Source organism: Colius striatus, chromosome 10 (assembly GCF_028858725.1).
Source record: "Colius striatus isolate bColStr4 chromosome 10, bColStr4.1.hap1, whole genome shotgun sequence".
Lineage (NCBI taxonomy): Eukaryota > Metazoa > Chordata > Aves > Coliiformes > Coliidae > Colius > Colius striatus.
The window spans coordinates 22,058,614-22,081,432 of NC_084768.1; the positions used below are offsets into that span (position 1 = coordinate 22,058,614).

Below are 22,819 nucleotides of genomic sequence, written 5' to 3' on the forward strand. Positions count from 1 at the left end.
GGTGGGACAGGTTCACAAATTATTCTTTTTCTCCTTTCTACCTACTTTCATGGACCTGGAATCCTTCTTCCAAGGTAGAAATCATCACCTTTGCCACCAATGAGGCTCGGACATGCCTGCCCAACCCAACGCCCTTTTGTCTTCCTTAAATGTGTCTCACTTCCTGTCATTGCCACCAATTTTATAATAAAATCATTTGTTATAAATAACAGGAGCACACTTGACCTACTTTCAAAGTCTATAATGACAAAATGATGATTACATCACACAAAGAACTACTTATTAGAAGGCTAACATGTACTGTGCATATGAAGTACTACTTACCTTCATGGAAACATCTGATGTCTGAAGTTCATCCAACTTTAACTGAAGTTTCACCTTTTCTGTGTTCGCTTCTGTAAGCTTTTCATTTAAACGTTTAACATCCTCTGGAGGAGGGTAATCAGTGTTAAAAAACCCTAACTTTATAACAGTTTCAATTACTCATCTTAAGTAAATTGTAAAGAACGAGAAGAGGCAAGACATAAGGTATGTAATTGCATACTATGCAATAAGGTATTGTATAATGTACGTTTTTGGATCTACAAAACTAAGCATCAAATTGCTGTGGTTTTTTGCAATTAGCATATAATTTCCAGCCCTGTTTCCTTTTCTGTAAATACTGTTTCCTGATAATTCATTATTTGGTGTTGCTTATACAAACTGGATACTCCATACCAGTTCAATTGTTATTTAGCACAATTAAGCACTAAAGTATATTGTTAATATACTTTTGGCTATACCATTTAAATGTTCGACTTCCTGAGATCGTCTTTCACTTGTTCGAACCAAATCTCTCTTTTCAGCTTCCAGTTCTTCTTTTTCTCTACTTAAATGTGTCTGGAAAAAAAACCAAAAGAGCAATAAAGAACGTGAACAGCTTTCCATAATAGTTTATAGTCACTACTTACACAGAGAGAAGCAATGCTAAAGCACAGTAAGTTAATCCCGCCAAACAAAAAGTGCGACAAAAAGCTTAGTGGGCAGTTGAATTAGCCTAAACTATGTAGTATGAAAACATGGCTTCTTCCACTTTTCTATCATGTTTGGGTATACAATTCAAACAAATGCAAGTTAATATACCTTTTTCTTCCAGTGCCTAACTCCCAATACATTTCAATTACTCGTTTCCCTGCCCCCACCCCCCCAATGACTCTGATAGTAACATCCAGCTGTCCCTTTGTAGTTAAATGTGAAATGCTGCCATGATACAGAAGATTATACAGCAAAGATGAGAGACATATCACACAGCCCTCAAGACCAGCATCCTGAATAGGCTGTTTTCAGCTGGCACAGAGAGATCCAGACCTCCACAAGACTCTCTCTGGTTCTAGCTGTATTTGAATGAAGATTAGAATAAACTAAAGGCCTGATAGAAATCCAAAACCAGCAACAGGAACTGTTCAAAATTGCATCTAATTTCAATATTCTTTGAAAGACAAGTTTGATAGCAAAGACTTCACTGAAATGGTTTAATAAAACAGTTAAATAAAAGTGGTTACAGAGTAACCAAGGCATGACCACGTGCAAAAAAATCAATATCAAAATCCAATAAAAGACAACAGACTTGGAACATTTACTAGCTACAATACTGCCTCTGCCTTCAAAACTGTCAATATGTGCTACTTCAACTAGGCCCAGGTAAGCCCCTCTGGGGAAACAATCACAGTGTCCACCGTCAGCTGAAGTTACTTCTTCTGCAAGCCCAAGACTTTTGAGCAGAATACAAGGAAAACTGTGTGCGAGTGTGGGAAAAGACAGAACTCTTCCTTACACCTTGGTCTGATATTTGAGGTTCAGATTCAAGTCTCTTCACAACAGGTTTCAGTTAGACTATCTGATCTGACACGTTCCCCTGTAATTCACTTTGCTATAACACGAGCATTTACTTAAAACCCCAAACAATTTTGCTGTGCACACAGCCATATGGACATGTAAATATCTACATCACTACATACTTATACTGTACAGTCCAGTTTGGAAATTTCTTGCATTCTTTGCTGCAATGAGAAAGGTGAACCAAAGTTTTCAACTTATTGTTAAGTTCTTCCAGTACCTGGATGGCTGCATTACGATCCTGAGCAGCTTCAAGTTCTTTATTCTTCTCATTCAGTGTCTTCAACTGTTCATCTGTTGGATAAGAAGAAATAACAATGAGGAATCTCCACTGCAACATTATGGCAAGATTCATTCTCCAAATATAGTTAAGCTAAAATTTCCCTTATCAAGATTAAAAAAAAAAAAACCCAAACAGAAGAATTCAAAACTTCACTATGGATTACACAAGTAATACTGTGCCAAACTAATTCCATCCTTTGAGCAGAGGCATTTATTGTGAAGATCAGTGAAGCTGGAACACAAAAAGTTCCATTTAAATCCAAGAAATAACTATTTTACTGTGCAGGTGAGGGAACATTGGCACAGGCTGCCCAGGGAGGGTGAGGAGTCTCCTTCCTTAGAGGTCCTCAAGACCCACCTGGACATGTTCCTATGTGACCTGACCTAGGTTGATCTGCTCCTGCAGGGGGGGTGGTCCCTTCCAACCCCTAACATTCTATGACTCTATAACCTACTGCAGTACAATGACTGCAAAAACTAAAAAGCAAAGGCTTTGGGATTTTTTTGTTGACTTGAACACAAAAGTCAAACAGGTCGCTGCTCGCAGAAACAACAAATATAGTTGATGAATGGATTTTCAACTCCTACTTAAAATTCCAAGCATTTCAGCATAACAGTGGACTAAAGAATGAATACCCTGACCAACCATAAGAATGTACAGTTATACTTACGAAGTTTTTTAAGCTCCTCACGGAGAGTTTGACATTCTTGCGTCTCATTCACAAGTCTCTCCTGACTTTGAGCCAGACGTTTTTCTACTTCAAAGTACTGTTGTTCTGCAAAATAACAATGCTATCTTAATAGAACTTTATTTTTCACCTTTATCAATGATTATTATGACCATCTTTAATAGAGAATATTATAAATACAGAGGATATTTTAAAATAATAAGACTACAGCAGAATTTGAAGAAAAACTTGAAGACAAAAATATGCATTTCCACACTGAATTAACATCACTTAAAACCTTTTGTTATCATAAAAAGTAATATGTTTTCACAAATGATCCACAAAATATTAGCCCAATTTATGCTAAGAATTATTTAACATGGTTGGGGTAGCTAGAGAACACTGTATCAGCACAACTATGCACTGAGGTCTCATCAACTTAAAACTGCTTTTACCTGGAGCTTAATTCTATACACATACAATAAAATCCACATAGACCTAGGATTTGATTTTAAAAAACTGCAATGAAGACTTCCAGAAATCAACTCTTGTGCTCTATGCTCCATATCCCACAGCACTGAAAAAAAGCTCTATTTGACCTAAACTTTGGTTATCTGAAAGAGTAACCATGTCATAGAGCTTAACCGCCAAATGCTGTATAAAAGTAGAACTAACCTCACTCTCAGACATGGTGGGCTTCTAAGGAAGTACTGAGGGCATTTTATTTATGTTTCCTAACACATCTCACAATTTTAAATAATGTCTTCCCTGCAGCCACATACAAGAAGAACTGACCTGAAACTAACTTGCTAAAAATCTGTGTTACCTTAATTTACACTACACTTCGTTTTACTTTAGCAAGACTTTTACCATTAAAAAAGACAGAAAAGCTGAAGGAAAGGTGGAGTTAAATTTTGCATTCAAAGTATGTTCACCTGCCCAATAAATTATCTCATATTCATAACCCTGCCCAATGCTTACACTCATTTACATTCTTCAACATTTTTAGTCCAGTTCTCTACTAGCCTTATTTTTCTGTGATCAAGTGACCTCCAAAGCAATATAAAAACGTTGATTCTATCAGGAGCATTGTACAGAAATGTTACAGCCTGTGACATGTAATTTAAAAGAAGTGATATAAACCCAAAGATATTTGAGAGCTGGATAAACAAATCAATATTTCTCTTCCACAGTAACGATCAAAGCAGACTGAAACATATCAACGCTGTTGAAAATTTGACCAAGATATGTTCTTTAAGCCCATTTTGAATGGAGTTTTAACCCTAAATAGTCTTTTGAAAAAGGAAAGAAAAAAAACAACCAAAACCCAGACTCCTCTCGCCAAGCAAAAGCGAGAGAAAAACCCCACGGGGATGAACTTGCCAAGCCAGGGCCAGCCCCGCCGCCCAATGGCCCCTTCCTATACAGCGGACGCACACACCCACCTCACTGGCCACAGGTCACCCCCTGAAAAAAGGTTTCGAAGACCACAACGCCCCGTTAGGCCCAGCCCTATCCCCCTCAGTCCGATCATCACAGGGGACCACGATACTGCTGCGCGCCAAAAGCGCGTCGGAGAATGGGGCACCCGGCCCGGCCCTCCCCTACTCGTCTGTTGCCAAGCCATTGACTCGCTGCCCCTGTCGAGTCCCGGCAGAAGCGGATACTGCTCAATCCTGGGGCAGCGCAGCCCCCTCGCACGGAGCGTCCTGGCCCTTGCCTCGTTCCCCCTGCCCCCTCGCCTCCGCTCCCCTTCTCCCCGTTTTCCCCTCCCCGCACTCACCGCTGTCCACCTTGAAGCGCTCATGCCTGGCTCGGAGCCCGTCGATCTCGCTCTGCTGATCGGCCAGGAAGCGCTCCAGCTTCCCCTGCACCGGCTTGGGCAGCTTGGAGAGCTCGGCCCGCTCCAGAACCTGCTGCAGCACGGCCGCCATCTTGCACGCCGCCGCTGCGCCGCCCGGCCTGTCCGCCACCGGCGGCGCCGCGCCCCCCTGCGCAGCCGCCGCACCGCCGCGCGCGCAGGACGTGCACCGGACCCCGCGGCACTATGGGAAGTGGAGTTTTCCCGGCAGCGCTCCGCGCAGCCGCACGCCGACCCGTTTCCTGTAGGGCGGGGCCATGCCGAGTGCGGCGGCCCTGGCTGCTCGGGCGCTAAATCCGCCGCAGCCGTGACACACGCTCACAGGCGTCGTCTCGAAGCTCGCCCTGAGGCTGGCAGCCCTTCTGAGGCGCCCCGTGAGCCCGGGAGGTGCCAACGGAGGCGTCGCGCTTCCGCCACACAAAGCATGGCGGCGCCGGCGTCGCGGTGCGCCCCCGCGCGCCCTGTTCCCGCGCTCGGCGCTGGCCTGGCGTGCGTCACGGCGCTGTGCCGGCGCGCGGGCGGCGCCTGCCGGTGACGCGGGAAGCGGCTGCCTCGGGGCTCGGCTGGGGCTGCAGCGCTGAGGTGGCGGTGGCAGCGCTCGGCGACCCAGCCCGTCAGGCCCGTGCGGGGAGCGCTGGGGCCGGCCCGCGCCCCGAGGCGGTGAGGGAGCTGTGCAGGAGCGGTCGCCGAGCTCCGCTGAGGGCGCAGAGGTGCTTTTGGCCTGGCTGTGTGGGTTGCGGTGAGGTGGGTGACAGCCTTCCTCCTCGCTCCGCTCCACAGCTTCCGCTCCGCCATCCCTGTGCAGCTTTCTCCAGCAGACGGCTTTGCGGGGATTCGGGATGGCTTTTGCTTCCCCGTAGTTAATGCCCTTTCATAAGTAATTTTGATTGAAGTCCTCAAAATAAGTCAGCATGGAACGGAGGAGTGTCTGGAGTAGTCTCCGTGTCCTGGATTGATACGGTTACTCTAAAGATAGCCTTTTGGGTAGTTAACAGATGCTGTACTTTTAATGCCTGAGGAATGGAATGGTAGTCGTGCATAGCATGTTTAAGTACAAGTGCAAAATTTAGCAAGTCCCTTAAAAAGAATGTGAATACAAAAAAGCACACTTTACATTCTGGCCTTTAATGAAACATAATGCATCAAGAGCTAGTTTCTCCCAGTATTTACTTGCATGACTTGCCATGTCGTTTCAGTGGCAGTTATTTAAAATGGCATTCATTGAAATAAAGGTCACAGACTTCTTCCTCTAGTATAGAGACTTATGCTTTTTGTTTAAAAATATTGTAAAGCTACTTAAATAACCTTTCTTGACAGATCTATTCAGGCTCTTTGTGAGAATTATTTTAACATAACTGATGTAGTATATACACTTCCTTTGACTTTATACATTAATTGTTTTTTAGGTTGAAACTACAATACTTAGTCTTGTACCTGCAGCGATGGGTAGAACTTACTTTGTGGAGGAAACTATTGGGCAGTATCTTTCAGACCTCAGCACAAAATTGAAGCCTTATGTCACTGGCCTGTTAATAGGACAGGTAAGTGTGTAATATCTGAAGTCTGTTCCATTAATTCCTGTGAATAGGGGAAAAGCCCCTTGGCTTTAATCATCTGCCATGGGTCTTTTGAGCTTCTCTAATGCAGAAGGGGGTTAATGTGACCAGAAGGAACTCATGGAAAAGGTTTGCACTGTCAAAAAACTACTTTAGTCTTTTAAAATTGTTCTGTGAAAGGTGACACCCAGGAAACTAAATTCTAAAAGTAAATCATCATTAAAGAAGGCTTTAAAAGACAAAGGTAAAAAACTCAAAGATGAAGGAATTATTTTTGTAACAGATTACTCTAAAGTTTAGCAATGCCTAGTGGAAAATAACACTGACAGTTACTGTGTTATGCAGTATATTCTCTGACTTGATAGCAAACTCATAGTATATTTGCTTATATTGATGTTTCTGAAAGTGTTCCCCCCAAAGAGACTACGTAATTCGTGCAGTTCGAACGCCTCCAAAGGAAGAGCAGAAGGAAGACATCAGTCCTTCAAAGCTGGCATCTATTGATGAGGAATGGATAACCACACATGCCAATCAGGTAGCACAGGTGGAGTTAATGGAGAGGGTGGGAGGAACAGAAAGGAAATGACAAACTGTCGCATCACATGTGTAACCTCAAGTATTTTTATCAAAAGTAAAAGAATCTTCCTACCCATGCTAGGTACAGATGTTTTAAACCAAGCTATCTCTGTTGTTTTCAATGTTTCTGATGAAACAGAGACTGGATAGGCCTGAAGTGAGAAAACTCATTCCTACATTGTAGAGAAACCTATGGATGAAACCAGTCCTGTTTATTTAATTTCTGGCCTTGATGTATACTCATCTCATTACAAACTTTTGCTACTTCAAGTTATACAGTTACTAGATCTCAGATTCCTATTAATAAATGTGCATTTTTATTTTTAAGGTTTCTAGAATGCTTCCTGGAGGCTTATTAGTTCTTGGTGTGTTTATTATTACAACTCCAGAACTGTCAAAAGATAGTCAAAATGCTTTGCGCAAGGTAAGTAGACTTCGTGGTGGAAAGACGTGGTGGAATATCTTCAGTGGTGTAATTTTCTGTTGATGACTTGAGTAGATATGATTGTTTTGTTGCTGTATTTCTGAAAGCCCAAATGTTCTGGTTTGGTGCATATTTTTGAGATTGAAACTTCAGAAATTGCTCTCCTATGGAACTGTACCACAGCTTACATTTGTGAACTTTCTGTTTCTTGTGGTGTTTGTTACTGCAATAGCAAATCTGATTGTATTTACTGAATGTGGACATACTGGTTTAAGGAAAATGTCTTCATGGTTTATATTAAGCTAAATCCTTGTGGCAGAATTGTTAGTAATGGTAGCACATTAGGGTTTTTTTTTTATCTGGATGAATTGTTCAGATTAGAGATGTCTACAATAGTGAAAGATCTATAGCTCTGATTCCTTTAAAAGTAATATCTAATATAGAGCTAACGATATTTAACTTAGGTGGTTGGGGTTATATTTAAAAGCTACTTAGAACATGTTACTGTCTGGTAGACTTCAATACTGTAACTTTTTTGTTACAGTATTGGGGCATCTAGTGCCACATTTAGTTTCTGTTTTGTAGGTGTAGGTTTATTTTATCATTTTCATAAGTGAAGCGTGATGAGTGGTTTAAACCTGAGTAGGTTTTGGAGCCTAAGGTCAGTTCTTGGCAGTGCAATGCAATTGCATCTCAGTCGTGATTTCTGAAACTAGTAGCCAACAAAAAAGGTGAGCTGTGTGCAAGTGATTAGTGATTGATGAATTACAGTTTAGGATTTTTTAATTAGTACCTGTTTTGCACAGCTCTCTTTCCTGATCCTCAACTGATAGGCCTGAAGCTGTAATATTTTTATAAGGAGAAAAGCTAATGATTTGAAAGTGTTGAATGTGTGTTGCTTGTTTCAGTTTATAAAGAAATTGAATTAAGGTTTCACAAACAACGTCTGCTTTGGAGTAGTTGCCTATGAATCTTTGTTGAATGTTCTTTTAGCATGACATTTTAGTGACATGTATGTAATGTCACATTTTTATATGTAATTGTGATGTCACTTGGATTTAGAAATTTAATACAAGGCTGTTTTCCAGAAATGATAATGCATTATTTTTTGTGGAAAAATCCATGATGCTTTTTTCATTGTTAGCTAATCTTCTCTGTGGAAAAGTCCTTGAATAAAAGAAGGCTCTGGAAATCTGCTGAGGAGGAGGTCTGGGATAGAGCAGCTCTTCAAGTTTGTTCTACTACAAAAAAGTATCCTTTATGAGCAAGCTTTATTGATTGAGACTGCTACCCTGAACTTCTTTTCTATAGTTATTTCTGAACTAATGATAAAATGGGAGGAAGAAGTTGTTTTAGTTCAGAGAGGTATAGATCAGTAAGTTGAAATCATGAAGTTTTCTGATTAGTCTTGAGTAAGACTTGACCCTCTTGCCCTTGAAAATTTCCACTGTTTTTCTTACTGTTAGATTTATCTGTGTGGTGGCATCAAATTGTGCCTTCCCGGTCAGTTTTGATTTGCTTAAATTGAAGAAACCATAAAAATTATTGTATAGCTTCTTGAGCTTTCTGTTACCAATGATGCCTACATGGAAATGGGGAAGTAGCAGGCATGTGGGATCTGAACTAGTGTTGCAGAAGAACAATTGAGTCTGTTGATCGTGAGAAAAAGCAGGACTTTTCTTTAGAGAGGTAAGAGAGACAATAAATTGCAGGTTGGCACATGGGTGGTTCTCCCTGTGGATGCTGATCTTAACATATTTATAAGAGATGGAACAGCATCATTTGGTAGTTGGAGTTTACAGTCAAACGTTTTTCCATTTTTTTACAGTAATGAAAGGTGAGAACTTTCTTGAGAGCATGAATTAGCTCAACAAAGAAGGAAAGCACAAAGTTAATGGTGAATTGATCTCATGGTTTTTTTTCTTTTTGTGGGATATTTTTCTTTAAGTAGCAAAGAATAGTTTGCCGAACCTATGATGTACAAGATCCAAAGGTAAGCTTGTCATCCTGTGTGTCCTATATAGCTTTACTGCATGACAAGTAGTGTTTAAAAATCTGTATTTGAGTTATACAATGTTTTGTGTAGATACTTCATTACGGTTTTTTTCTGCTTTCAGAGTTCAGCTAAACCAGCAGATTGGAAATATCAGAGTGCTCTGTCTACTTCCTGGTTAGCTTTGGACTGCACAGTAAATGTTAATATTCACATTCCACTTCTTGCTACTTCCCCAAACCATGACTTGGAGAAGAATACCAAGGTAACTAACTGGCTGCACCAGTTTTGTAGTTGGTCTCTACTGTACATCATTTATTGAAAATTAAATGAGAGAGAAAGATTGGAGTAATGTAGGTAGAGGAGTAGGACTGATCAGTGGAGAATGGCAGTTGTTCCTCTTATAAATGTGATTTGAAGTTGCTATGAAGCATTCATAGTACAAAATATGTGAACAACTTTTCTTCTGCTGTTCTTAGTGTTGGCAATTACCTTTGCTCAAAATTGTTTAGCAGTTAGTATGAGTATTCCAGCTAAAGTCTGTTCTCTGTCACGTAATAAAAAAGTATAGCCAAGGAGTGCTTTTAATATGAATTGACTTTCCATAGGCTGCATCCCTCTCTACAAAAAAACTCACATCCTTGGGGCAGCACTTAAGTGATTTGAAATGCTCGTTTCTGAATAGCTATATTCTGAACATGCTGGTTTTAAGAGAGCTTTGGAAAAACATACGGATTTTTCAGAGACTTTAAAACTCACTCAAAGTAACTTTTAAAACATGTATTTCTACAGTTTTTGTCATGATACTGTCCATTTCTTTTAGTGAAATTCTCTTTCCTCTTTCTTATGAGATGCTTGTGCTTTCCCTTTTTTTAAAGAATGGGTTAAATCGGTGGTCAAAACAGATAGAAGACAGTGTTTTTCTAATCAATGGACAAGTCAGAGATGGTGATACAGAGCTATTGGAAGGGCAGGTGAGTACCAAACAACGAGAAATTCAACACTAATAGATGTGTAGTTAGAACCTTCAATGTGATAATATTGACTTTATTGAATTATTTATTGAATAAATTATTGTACAAATGTCTTCTGTACAATATTTATTGGTCTAATTGGCCTGTTTCAGGTAACTGATACACAAGACTGCTTGTGTTCCCATCTTCATTCCTGCAGATTGCTGCTTCTTCCTCAGGCAATGCGAACAGAATGGTTCTATGTGAAGTCTGACTAAAAACTTTTCTATATACTGTCTCCTCATTAAAGAACCTGTGCAAGTGTGAATGTAGCTGATGAGATTTCTAAGACTTCTGTATGTCTAAATGTTTAACTAAGAGGAGAGGCACTTTGACTGATGCATTAATCTTTTAGCTCTGTAATTAAATTTTCATAGTTGTTTTCTATGTGCCATTTTTCCTCTCTTAAAAGCTACAAACCGGGATACATTTTATACCATAGTGAGGAGACTGGTTTGAGGAAGTGTCTTTTATTGTTTCATAACACAAATCATTTTTTCCCCATAGAAAAAGTTAAGAGGAAATACTCAGTCCAGCACTCAATTTTCTGATGTCAAAGTTCTGACACAGCTGGTAAGTATTTAGTCACTTGTAAAATATAACCTTACTGTTGTCTTATAAAGTAATAACAATAAAAAAAGAAATAATTTTCTGAATTTTTGTGTAGAAATCCAGCTTAACTTACTCCTAAAACTCTCCCCTTCCCCCTTCAGATAATGACTGTGAAACTGATTGTGAACAGATCTGCATATTTCATGTCTTCAGAAATTCTTGTGGTGTGAGAACTATGTTGTCTTAAGAGTTGCACAGTGTAGCTGAAAGGCAAATTTAAGGAACTAGTTACAGAAATGAAATTCTGCAAACTAAATAACTTGATAGGAGGATACCTGTGCACACCTGCGTGTGTTGATTTCAAGGTGACTTTCTATCTTCCTGAAACCCCCATGCCTCAACTTGTCGTGCCTAGCTAGGGACACTTCCTTGGATACTTTTGTCAGAAGCTTGGTCATCAGTTCTGGGCGAAAGTTCAAATCCTATGAGCTGAATCATCATCTGGAGCTCTTGGGTCTGTGTTAAGAGTTTCTTCTCTTCCAGAGGTTGTGCTGATTTGAACCCCGAGTTAGGTGCCCCAGACTAATTCCTAAAGTCCAAATGCGTCCAGGCATTGGTTTGTAGACTGTGTAGACACGGTTTGTGGCCTGTGTCTACAGCACAGGCCATCCTGTTTTGTCAGGTAGTTCCTGAATTCTCTCAAGTTCTGTTTAACAAAACTTTTAGAAATATAAGAAATGCCATTTTAAAGACTTGATGAGTGTGTCAGCTTCTTTTGGAGTTACATTGTTCCAATAGTTAATTGCCTCAGCAAAAGGAAAGCTTTTTATTTTGTTAGAAGTGATATACACAGTTCAAGTGGAAGTTACATATCGCTGTGTTTCCAGGTGTTGTCTTAGAGTGCTTCATGCAGCACACTCATTGTTTTGGTAATTAGGGTGAGTATTTCTAGGCAACATTTTGATACAGTTCTAAATGTAACCACATCTATAGTTTAGCACTGACTGATGGGATGACTCTCCGGATACCATAGGTTATGCTTACCAGATAGTAAACATACAAACTTCGTCCTTCAAAAAAAGAAAATCTTAAGATTTCCAGATTGCAATGTTAGTATGAGCCCCAAGCCACTTGCCTGAAAAGTTTTAGAAGTCTTATACACACAAATATCTAAATTGCAGGAAATTGAACAGCTGGAAAAGTAAATACATTTTCCATAATGGAAAAAGAGAAATTTTAAGTCCTAACTAACAAAATAATAATAATAAAAAAGTAGAGTTGCAAATTGAGGGAAAACAATTTATATATAAACATCTTCCAATATGCTGTTAATTTCATAGTTCTCTTTTTTTGTTGCTTGTGCTGCAAGTGCCTAGGTGACAAGATAAAACTGAAACTATGTTCATTTTTCAGTCCCAGGGTTCAAGTCATCGATCAACAGCTACAGTCCAGGTCTGCAGTGGTTCCATAAATCTCAAAGGTGCTGTGAAATGCAAAGCCTACATACATAACAACAAGCCAAAAGTTAAAGAAGCTATTCAGGTAGTAAAAAGGTTGTTAGTTCATCAGAAACATTTTCCTGGAATACATGCAATGTTGTTGGTTTTTTTTTCCAGAATGATAGGGTCAAAACTGCTGTCAAGATGTTCATCCCTTTGGACATACAGATTGTTTTTAGAAACCATCTGTGTGAGCATGTATGATGGATTAAGTTCCTTCTTCACTTTTAGCAGATGTCTCCTGGTTTTAATGCTATTTTCTGACGACTTTTTGCATAAATTGTCAAAGCAGTTAGGTTGTGACAATTGTTTTTAATATTTTAGAAAAGGTTACAAACACGGTTTTATATGTGTAGAGGGAAAATACAGATTTTTTTTTTTAGTATTTTTTCCCCTTATTGAGTCAATGTTTTGTGATTAATTTTTGTTCATTTTTAATAGTAATATCTAGAAGCTGCCACTTCATATTCTACCAATGCAAACAGTCTCCTCAACTTTTAATTTTTGCTTGGTTGTTTTCTCTTTTTTTTTCTTTTTAATTCTTTTGCTGTTAGCTTCTTTTTATTGGGCTTTTAAAAATTCTCTTTGGAGTTCTTATTTTCTGACAGAAACATTCTGCCAACATGGGTTAAACCTGTGAAGGACTAGTCAAAAGCTTTTCAAATGGCTTTTATATTACTGATGTTTTTGCTTTGTCCTTGCAGGCTTTGAAGAGAGACATCATAAACACATTGAATGATCGCTGTGAAATCCTATTTGAAGATCTCATTATAAATGAAGGCCCTCACAAAAAAAGTAGGAATTTGGTGTAAAAGCAGCTTACATTTGCAGCAAGTTTGGTTGTTGTAGAAAATTCTGCTGGGATAGTGAAGTTCAGTTTGGTTAGAGCAGAATATTAAGCAAATAGCATTATTTCTGTTTGGTAAATTGGACTTCTTCTTAAATAAGGAGAATTTTTGACAAGTCGGGTATGTTCTTTGGTGTCGATTTTCACAGAGAGCTTGTGTTCAGTTCTCATGACCACAAAATGCAATTTCAGCTTCTTTCTGATTGACCAGAAATGTACTTTAAAAAGATGATGTAGTTGAAACTCTTGTCACTGAAGTTCCAACTCTAAATTGTGCTTTTTAATTTAATTAAAAAAAAATATTTAATCACCTATCATATTCCTATTAATATTGAAGTATGCTAAAATTTGGTAGGATTAGAAGAACCAACTGGACATGGCCTTCCATATTCTTATATTGGCTGTGTTATTAATGCTAGGGGACATGAGCTCTGAAGTTCAGTACTTCATCTTCATTAAATTAATACAGCATTGTATGTGGTGCTTCGGATGTTAAGAAGTACCCCAATTATTTTTTTAATTAACTATGCAAATACATAATTTGTAATGTCTCTACCCCCTGGACTTTTCTTCTCATCAGATGCTATTTTACAGGCTTTGTGTCTTTTAAAAAATGCAACACCATGCATAATTTCTGTATTGACTTAACTTGAAGTCAGTAGAACACCATGCAGTGTCCAGGACACTGCAAATTGATCTAATGAAAATAAAACTTCTTATCTTGATTATATTGAAAACTAAGGGAGTACATACTTAGCCCAGGCCTCCTACCTCGTACTGAGTGATTCTTTAAGTTTCTTCTGTGGTCCATGAAACAGTATCCAAGTTTTCCTCTCTTGTTGTGTTGGTTTGGGTTTGGTTTTTTTTTTAATCCAAACTTGATTAGTTAATTGAAATATCTATTTGATCTTATATAAAGGAAACTAATTTAAAAGATACTGTCCTTGGTGGTGATTTTAGGAAAAAATAGAAAAGAAACCCGTTGATTGTGGAAGGAAAACCAATTCATCTCAGAATTGTTGTTTACTTTAGGATAACATGGTTTGTTGACCAGTGTTGTCCAACCTGCATGATTTAAACTTGCCGTTTTCAACTGCATGCAGTTTTCGATTTCCTCTTTAGGTGGCACCCGTGTTTCATGGCTTTCCGACATGAAGCATCCTAATGTTTGCAATCCTTTGTGGTGCAATCTTTCCCAGAGTTCTTTTGCTAGTCATTCTAAACATGGAAAAAGCTCTGTTTAACATTTTATGGTCCCTTTTTGAGGTCTCTCAGGTGTTTCTGGAGAGACTAATGTAAGAACGTAAATCAGTATAAGTAGCCAAAACTTTCATAAATCAGTAACAACTAAATAAGCCATGCCTGAAAACAGAATTTTTACATGAAAACCTTGAGCAGTTCTTCTGCAATAGCATTATCTTATATCCAGAGATTAATGAGGAATCTTATCGTAACTGGCAAGGCTTTGATTTGGATGGTATTTTTTCCTGTTTCTTTTAGATCTTGAGAGGGAATATCATGTCTTACCTCAAAGACTGTTTGTCCCTGTTGCTGGGTCCAGCGTGATGCTCAGTGATTATAAGTTTGGTGATGAGGCTGCTGGAGAGATTCAGGAACGTTTTGTTGAGCTGTTGGATCAATCTGTGCAAGCTGAAGATATCCTCGTCGTGGAGGGAATTAACACAGGTAAAGGCAGCATCCCAGAACCAGCATAGACTGCATCACTGATTACGAACATGTTGACTAATGGCATAGGCCAGTTTTATCCAGATATGGATATGCTTAAAGTTGGCTTAGTTCCTATCAAGCTCTAAGGGTTTATATCAATCTAATTACAGTTTAAATACATTTGTGAGAAGTGATAAGGGTTCTTGCAGTTTTTATGTTTGATTTATAACAGAATTCTCTCTCTTCTCTTAGCTATTTCATTCCTTCCCTGCCTTATCTGTGCAAACATGGTTGCAGTTCATGAACTGCAGTAGAAAGATAAACATGTGATTGAACAAGGTTTGTGTACGTTACTCTGCACATGAATTGAGGGTGATTCTACATTGGCAAATAAACTGTAAGAAAAAGCTGTAAAGCTTTACATTCTGATTACTTTTTTAGTAGTCAGCTTTGGTTCCAGAGCTGAGTAGTTGTGATACTGCTAAGAACAGGTTAGAATAAAGAGTTGATAGCTTTAGTCAAATCTGCTGTTTTTTAACTAAATATTTAAAAATACATATATAGTCTAATGTGTGTTAGCATAAGATCTTCGTGAAACACATAATTATTTCAAAACCAATACTGATCTTTGCTTTGAGTGTTTTAATTTATGTATCAAATGCAGTGACAAAGCTGAAGATTGGTGATTCACCCAAAATAGAAAGGAAATAGAGAGAGCTTTTCATTTTCTACTGAATGCCTTATAAGTTTATAATCTAATTAACAGGCTGTTATATTTCTTCTAATACAGATCTTTGACTGTAATCTAGTTACTGACTTTCTGCATATTTCTGCTTTATACTGTTATTTTTCTCATATGACTTCAGTTTCAATGAAGGAGTCAAATCTGTAGTTGAAATACATCTAGTGATATTTTCTATGTTCTCATGGAAAAGATTTCTTTCATTTTTTTCCCCCATATATATGAAAATGAGCCACAAGTTGCAGTTTGTCATATACATTATCATATACATTAAACAAAGCAAAAAAACCCTCACAAATAAGAAATTTGGATGCTTTCTGATGTAGGTATTTAGGGAGAAAGAAAAGGAAACCATAGCCATGAGCTGTTTGTGGACAGTGAATTGTGATTACTGATATTCTACTTGACCTACTTGTTTACTTAGCAGCTCAAAGATCCCTCCTAATTTCAGAGCTAACCGTAAATTCTTATGTCTTTCTAAATTCATCAGTTTTCCCAGGTTTTAACTAACCTGTTTGCAGTGAATCTGACTCATCTCAAGAAGTAAAAATGTACACAGCTCAAGCATATCAAGAAAAACAGGAAAGCCAATAAAAATCTGTCTTTCATTATAAGAGTAACTTTAATAATCTTAAATCTAATTATTATGGAGCTTTAAGCAATTAGTATAACTTATGGAAGCAAATATTGTTGTAGCAGTGGAGGTAGGTGTGGGAGGGAAAGAGAAGATGATTCAGTTTAGCATTTTTGCTTATGTAAGGATGTGTGATCTGGATGTAGGAAGAAATCACCATTAGATTTGGCAATGCATCACCAAGACTTTATACTATTAATATTTGTAAAATAATATCCAGGTTGCTCACAAAATGAATTGGTGTGTTGTTGTAGCTTCCTGGTTATAGAGTTAGGTGTATAGCATTTCTTTTCCTTTTTTATTTTATTTTTTTAAAAGAAAGGTAAATTAAAGTAAGTAGGTAGTAAAAGAAAGGATGAAAACATTCAAGGAGGATTTTTTAGGAAACCTGTGAGTCCAGCCTTGTCCTAGTGAACGCCATAAAGTTTGTTCATAGATGGAGTTCTGTTAATAGTGATGGTGGTTATGATGCTATCAGCACAGCACTCCTCAATGCTTATAATTATTGTTACAGCATTATTAACTAGTGATTTATTTATACACTCAATGCTAGGAAGGCCATTTCAGAAATCAGACTTGTTAACTGTGTAAGAAGTGTTCTGCATGTAAAGAAAAGCATTAATTTGCAACTTAATTTTTATTGGTACTTTAGTATGAAGTCCCTAAGGATTACTGTGAACATGTTTTTGTAACATAATGAGTGTTTGGAATTTCCCTTGTGTAAAGGCTTTTTCAGTGATTCATTTCAACTTGGGTAGCATTTGTTGTTTCTCACAGCTTAGCAATATCTTTATTAATAATAATCAATATTCAGTTGTGATGTAGAAAGTGCTTTGTAGTGAATTTTCGTGTCAACTTTTCTGTTTTTGTTAGAATTCCTATAGTCTTAGGCACCAGCCTTTAATTAACCAGAAATCTATCCATAGTGAATTTCTGGGGAAAGTTTGCTGATTAAAAGAATTGTTTAAAACTCAAGAACCTGAGCAAGCTTTTGAAATAAATACTTTGTTATTCTTGTTGCTCTTTAAAATATATACTTGAGAGGAAGAGGATATAATCAGTAGAACAAAAAGAATTTTTTTAAAAGCAGCTTTTAGTCAAACCATATAAAAGAAAGGTATTTTATAAAGATCAGTATTATGTGCTTAGTACGGCCACTGCTCCTGTCTCCTACAGTTTTATTTTCTTAATACTCTTCACATGATGTTCCTTGTACAGCTCTGCAGTAAAGTCACTGCTGGATCATGCTTTAAAATTGTTACATGAAAAATAGAAAGTAAAAGCTGACCTATTTATAATAGAAATATATAAATAGCTCTAACACTGTAGTTTCAAGGTATTTAGTACAAGCAATGGTGAGCTCTGCATTGATGATTGGCTTTACTAAATCCTTGCTTGTCCTTGGTGCAGGGGGTGGGGATGGTGTGTTAAATACCCTGAGTGGATAAACATAAACTAGGCTTCCCTAGTGGTAATCACTTTCCTATCTTTGTTAGCAAGTTGAAGAACTGATGAAAAATTAAAGATTAATGTGACCATTCTATGATAATGCATACTGGAGTCATCCATAACTTACAGGCATAAATACCTTTGATAACTCAGTAGCTCAAGGATGTTTCTTTTTTTTTTCCTCTTTCTCCACACCCTCTTGCCCCCAGCAAGTGAACTTTGCTGCATTGATGTGCAGCTTCAAAAGTTACCTTCAGAGGAGTGCAACAGTTCTTAGGAAGGTGCAAAGAAACATAAAGTTATAGGGCACAAACCATCACACTTCTTCATCCAAACAAAAGCAGAAGGAAACCTGCTGGATCTAAACTTCAAAGATGACCCAAGAAATGTGGTCAGCTTCTCTAAAAGTGATGTGTTATTTCAGGGAATTTAAAAATCTGTTGTAGTTTGGAAAGAATGTGGTGCTCTTACTGTGTTCGTTAAGGTACTTAAAAAGCTCTCTTGCAACAGTTCATAATTTAGTTGAAGATTTCTGCTTATATTTTAGGCAGATGAGGATGTATTTTCCTTTTGCATGGGAAAAATAATGATGGACCTACAGCTTCATTGTGGACCAGTAGGCTTTGATAATTTCTCTTCAAAAAAGCACCCTTGCATTGAAATGTGTGTCTTTATTTTTATGTTACACGTATGTGGAACTTGCAGAGACATCTCAAAGCAATGTTTATAATAAATGTATGCTTATGTATGTGTGTATATATCTTGCTATCCTGTTAAATTTCAAATTGGACGGTTATTAATTACTCTACCATAGTACATCCTACACAAAGTCAATGAGTTCAGTAATAAAAATGGATAAAGCCAGGTCCTAAATGTCTAATTTGAGTGACTTGTGTCACAGCAGATCTTGTGCAAGTTTAACTTAAGAAGGCTTCGAAGACAATCATGCACGTGACTCATCTTAGATGACAAAACATCTCATCTGATCTCATATCTAGATTAGATGTTTCCCCCACAGCTAATGATATGATAGAGAAAGTACTTTTCCACGAATCATTTCCATATGAATCATGTAAAGGATGTGCCTTATTACTCAGCTATGTAATCTGTAATTTATGCGTGATTGACAAGCCCACTCTAGAGGTAGGAGATTGTTTCTTATTTAGATCAGTATTCCTTGGACAGCTAAACCTTGGTATTGCTGTGGGTTTTTCTTCCTCATCTTCTGAACAAGAAAAATCAGGCAGGGTTTTTCCCAGGGTTTTTCCATGTCTTTTCTGGTCTCACTGCAATAGTACAAACACTTTCTCCTACTGCTTACGTGTCCAGAAGGTGTCTGGAGTAGCAACTACTGAGTTGCAATCAGAACTTTTGACAAGTGATGCCCTAGCAAAGTGTCCTAAGAACAGGAATGCCAATTGAAGACCTTTGGCCCAACACCATCAAGTAGCCTTATCACTGAATGACGTGGTCCAAAGCACGCTTGCTCTATGTGGGACAAATTAATAAATTCAGCTAAACCACTCAAGGTTAATCCCCTCCTTTCTTTCTTTTTTCCCCCTCTCTAGCAGTCTGGGTATGGCCAAGTGATATGAAGAATCTTTGGAGAGGAAGTAGATTTGAGTTTGAATCCCCTCAGTCTGCAAATAGTCAAGTGTGCTCCTGGCTGAGCAGTCCAAGGATCTAGCTGTTGTTCTGAAGAGGAATCTATCATCTTCTCTGAAAATGTATTTTTAGGAGATCTTCAAGATAAAGGATTTTTTTTTTTGTGCTTTGGAAAAAAGCATTTATGGCTATTGTGTAGGGAAATGATGCTTGGCTTATTCTTTCAGTGGCAGTCAGCTGTGCACGTAGTCTGAACTGTGGGCATATGGCTTTGAAGGGAAAACTTTCATCTTGGAAGGTGATTGATGGTTCCTTTTAGTGATTCCTCCTCAGAGGAGTCAAACGCTGCCCAGGTTATGTAAAGAGGGTTGGATATGTTACTCTGGAAGCAAGGTGTGAAAAATGAGTTTTAGAAGAGGAACTCCTTCCCAAATGGGTTTTTTTCTCTTTATTTTTACTCTTCTAGTCATAGTACTATGCTATTACCATTTCTGCTGCAATAAACTGTTTTTTTTCTACTATAAATGTGCTTTATAAAATTGATCTGCAGTTCTTGACCTTTTGGATTAGTTCACTGTAAAACACAATTCTTAGCTTTTCACTTGGCACTTACTTCTTCGTTTGGTTTCCATGCAGTTGATATTTGTCCGGTTACTGACAACACAGATGACACACAACAGAAACAACTAACAAAAGCAACTTTGCTGTTGAAACTTCAACAAAATATGGGTATGTTACTTCCCTGATTTTTGTTATGGCAATACAGAAACTTTTGTTTCATGGGCCCTGTTAGCTTCCACAGCATTATTAGTAAACTGGTGAGATTAATGCAGTACTTTTTCTGAAATGAGTCCCCGTTTCAGTATTGTAGTTGCAGGGTGTTGCAGGGGAGGAAAGAGCCACAGCCCACTGTTAGAATCAAACCAGTGTTTGCATTTTTTCAGCAATACAATATAAGTAAGTCAATACAAAAGGCTCAGGTAGATTTCTTTCTTTTTTTTTTTTTTTTTGGAAAAGCACCGCTTTTCTAATTCTGTACTTCAAAAAAACCAAACACAGTTGAATAGCTTTGGCAAGTAGGCATCCATAAATCTGCTAGTGACTCACTAATCTTCAAAAGCTGACAAATACACAGGGGCCTGGGTACTAATTTTCTGCCTTGCTAATTCAGGGAACATCAGCCACAGTATGACTCTTTCAACTACAACTTCTCTGTGGTACTTATTTGTCCAGCTCTCACCTATTTGCCTACACTTAGTACTTTTCCCCTTCCTGTGAGTTTTGATAGTCTCCATATTGAAACACAGTTACACTTTAGCCAACAAAACAGTAATTTTTCTTTCCTCTTAATTCTTAGTAGAACATAGTAACTGGAGGATTAAAGGGTAGTAGCAATAAATATGTGTTTGCCCTTGAATCATCACTCAGGTGTTTTAGGGTTCTTTTTATCTATTGTCTTCTCAGCTGCATCAGTATCAAGCATATTAATTGATAGGAAAATGACTGCTTTGCCACAGAGAGACTTACAGAGTAGATTTAGTGCCACACTTTATGTTGTTTTTCCTAGTCAGATACCTAGAATTAAGCAGTAGTGCAGTACTTTACAGGCCAGGACATGGCCAAGGCACTACAGGAGTATGGAGTCAGTTGGGTTTCTGGGAGGATCCTGCTCTGAATGGAAATGTTATGTGGAACTTTTATGAATAGGTTATGTGACACCGCAGATTTAGGCTTAGCAACAGTAGGTAGTTTTTGAAGTGGCTTTTATTGTTTCTCCTCCAGCTTGTTGTTGACCTTGACCCTGCCCTCCACACCCTAGCTGCCCATGACTCTGCTACCATTGCCACTAACTGACTGCATTTCCTTTGTTATTTTAGGTGTGGTAATAGCAGTTGCTGTGGCAGTCTTTGCATCAATCTTCTCTTTCAATTACTTCAGTGATTAAACTCAAGCAACTGGAGCTTCATGAAAATATTGCCAGTAACAAGATGGAAATATCTGGGTTTAATATATTAGTAATAAAGAATTGTTGCCTAAATATTACCAGTTAGATGTGCAATATAAACTGTAATGATAGGTTCGGTTACCTTGTTCCAGCATGCACTTACTGTGTCAAGTAGAATCATGCGGTTACAGTATCAAGTAGAAGGTGATTAAAGTTTACAAGAAATTAACCCTGCTACTCTGTGTAAACAAATTATAGTTTTTTTCTGGAAAAGTCTTTTAAACAAATGTACAACCTTCAGTTTTCTTCCTAATTGTTGTTTTCGTGCAAAATGTTTGGTAGGCTATTGAGAAGGCTCACAGAGTTACCTGATATGACAATTTGTGCTTTAAGGTTGCTTTGCTAAGAGAAATCTCATCTTGTTAAAGTTAATTGGAGTAACAAAAAAAATAGATTTAATGAAGCCAGCATTTCACCATATGCATTGTTTTAGATGATATGGGTTAAATAGTGTAGTAGATATCCAAATGGTTTCTAATGTCTTCAAGAATAGACCAATTTAGTCTGTAAATATCTTAGTTCAAGACTTCAGAAATCAATAAAATGCAGAGAACTTTTGAGATGTGTGTGTGCCACTCAGAGATTCTTGATAAGGATTTGTCTGTCTGGTTCTAATTCAGTCATCATTCTCTTGGAATATTAACTATTTCAGCAACACCTACATCTAGGCAGCCCTTGGGGATTATCTTGTAGATACACACGTGTTGTCAAAATCGTTTGTTGGTCAGGATTTTTGGACTAAAAGCAGTTATCGTTCCATAATGTGGGATTCCTCTGGTATGTTAGGCTGTAACATTTTTTACTTGTCACGAGGAGAGTGGAAGGAGGGAAGAATTCTAATAAAGTTAACAAAGGTAATATATGAAATGTGATGCGTACTTGGATCTGAGCTACAGTAGAAAGGAATTCCAGATTTTAGAGCATTCTAGTACCATTGCATTTTTTTTTGTTTTGTTTTTTATAAAGGCACAGGAATACTAAGAAAAAATATAAACAATTTGGTTCTAAAGCATATTCAAGGATGTACTGGGATACTTAGAATAAAAGGCAACTATGAGAAAGATGTCTTAAATACTACTGCCTCATCTGTATATTCTGTTTTACATCTTTAGAGAAAAAGAATAAACTCCCTTTAGTATTGTAACTGTATTTTGGAATACAATGTTGATCTTTCGTGCTCATTGTTGCTCAAGTAGGACCTCAGTGAATACTGAGGTGAATACTGTAACGAAGGCATTGTTCTAAGCTGCTGCATGTTTTATTAGCTGCATGCTATTCTGTGCAAATGAGTGGAATCACAAGGCGACATAACTTATGCAGAAGCAGTTGATTCTGGAGGAAGTTGAGTGCCATCCAGAAACTAAGATTAATTTTATAACATGCTTCAAAGTTTAAAAATTACTCTGCTGAAGTCACAAAGGAGTAATGAGAAGAAAGAAGGTTAACTTTTATCTATCTTTTTTTTTCTTTTTGAGGGTGAGGAGATGCTTTCAAATTTAAAAATGGTTATTCTGTAGTTGCCTATTAGCTGAAATTCATCTGTAGAAGTGAAGTATGACATTTGAGATGC

General features: G+C 37.9%; 2 protein-coding genes across 6 annotated transcripts in view; one reads left to right on the forward strand and one right to left on the reverse strand.

Annotated features, from left to right (window-relative positions):
* The window catches only part of TPR (translocated promoter region, nuclear basket protein), a 40,814-nt gene extending 36,003 nt beyond the window's left edge, over positions 1-4,811 (reverse strand). For all 4 annotated transcript variants that reach the window (XM_062003192.1, XM_062003194.1, XM_062003193.1 and 1 more), the window contains exons 1-5: positions 4,609-4,811; positions 2,829-2,933; positions 2,096-2,169; positions 783-879; positions 325-428 (exon numbers count right to left, since the gene is read on the reverse strand). In XM_062003192.1, coding sequence (XP_061859176.1) covers positions 325-428; positions 783-879; positions 2,096-2,169; positions 2,829-2,933; positions 4,609-4,759 — 531 coding nt within the window. In that variant the 5' untranslated portion in view covers positions 4,760-4,811. The remainder of the gene's footprint in view (positions 1-324; positions 429-782; positions 880-2,095; positions 2,170-2,828; positions 2,934-4,608) is intronic.
* A 348-nt stretch (positions 4,812-5,159) lies between these two features.
* Positions 5,160-22,310, forward strand: ODR4 (odr-4 GPCR localization factor homolog). 2 transcript variants are annotated; one of them, XM_062003197.1, is made up of 14 exons: positions 5,160-5,396; positions 6,093-6,227; positions 6,649-6,777; positions 7,147-7,242; positions 8,387-8,493; positions 9,199-9,235; positions 9,360-9,500; positions 10,114-10,209; positions 10,756-10,821; positions 12,214-12,342; positions 13,004-13,094; positions 14,647-14,832; positions 19,881-19,973; positions 21,122-22,310. In XM_062003197.1, the coding sequence occupies exons 2-14, from the start codon at positions 6,129-6,131 to the stop codon at positions 21,187-21,189; spliced, it is 1,338 nt and encodes a 445-aa protein (XP_061859181.1). In that variant the 5' UTR covers positions 5,160-5,396; positions 6,093-6,128; the 3' UTR covers positions 21,190-22,310. The 2 variants fall into 2 exon arrangements, with proteins under 2 accessions (XP_061859181.1, XP_061859180.1); XM_062003196.1 differs by having other exon boundaries at positions 5,161-5,430.
* Positions 22,311-22,819: the final 509 nt, after the last annotated feature.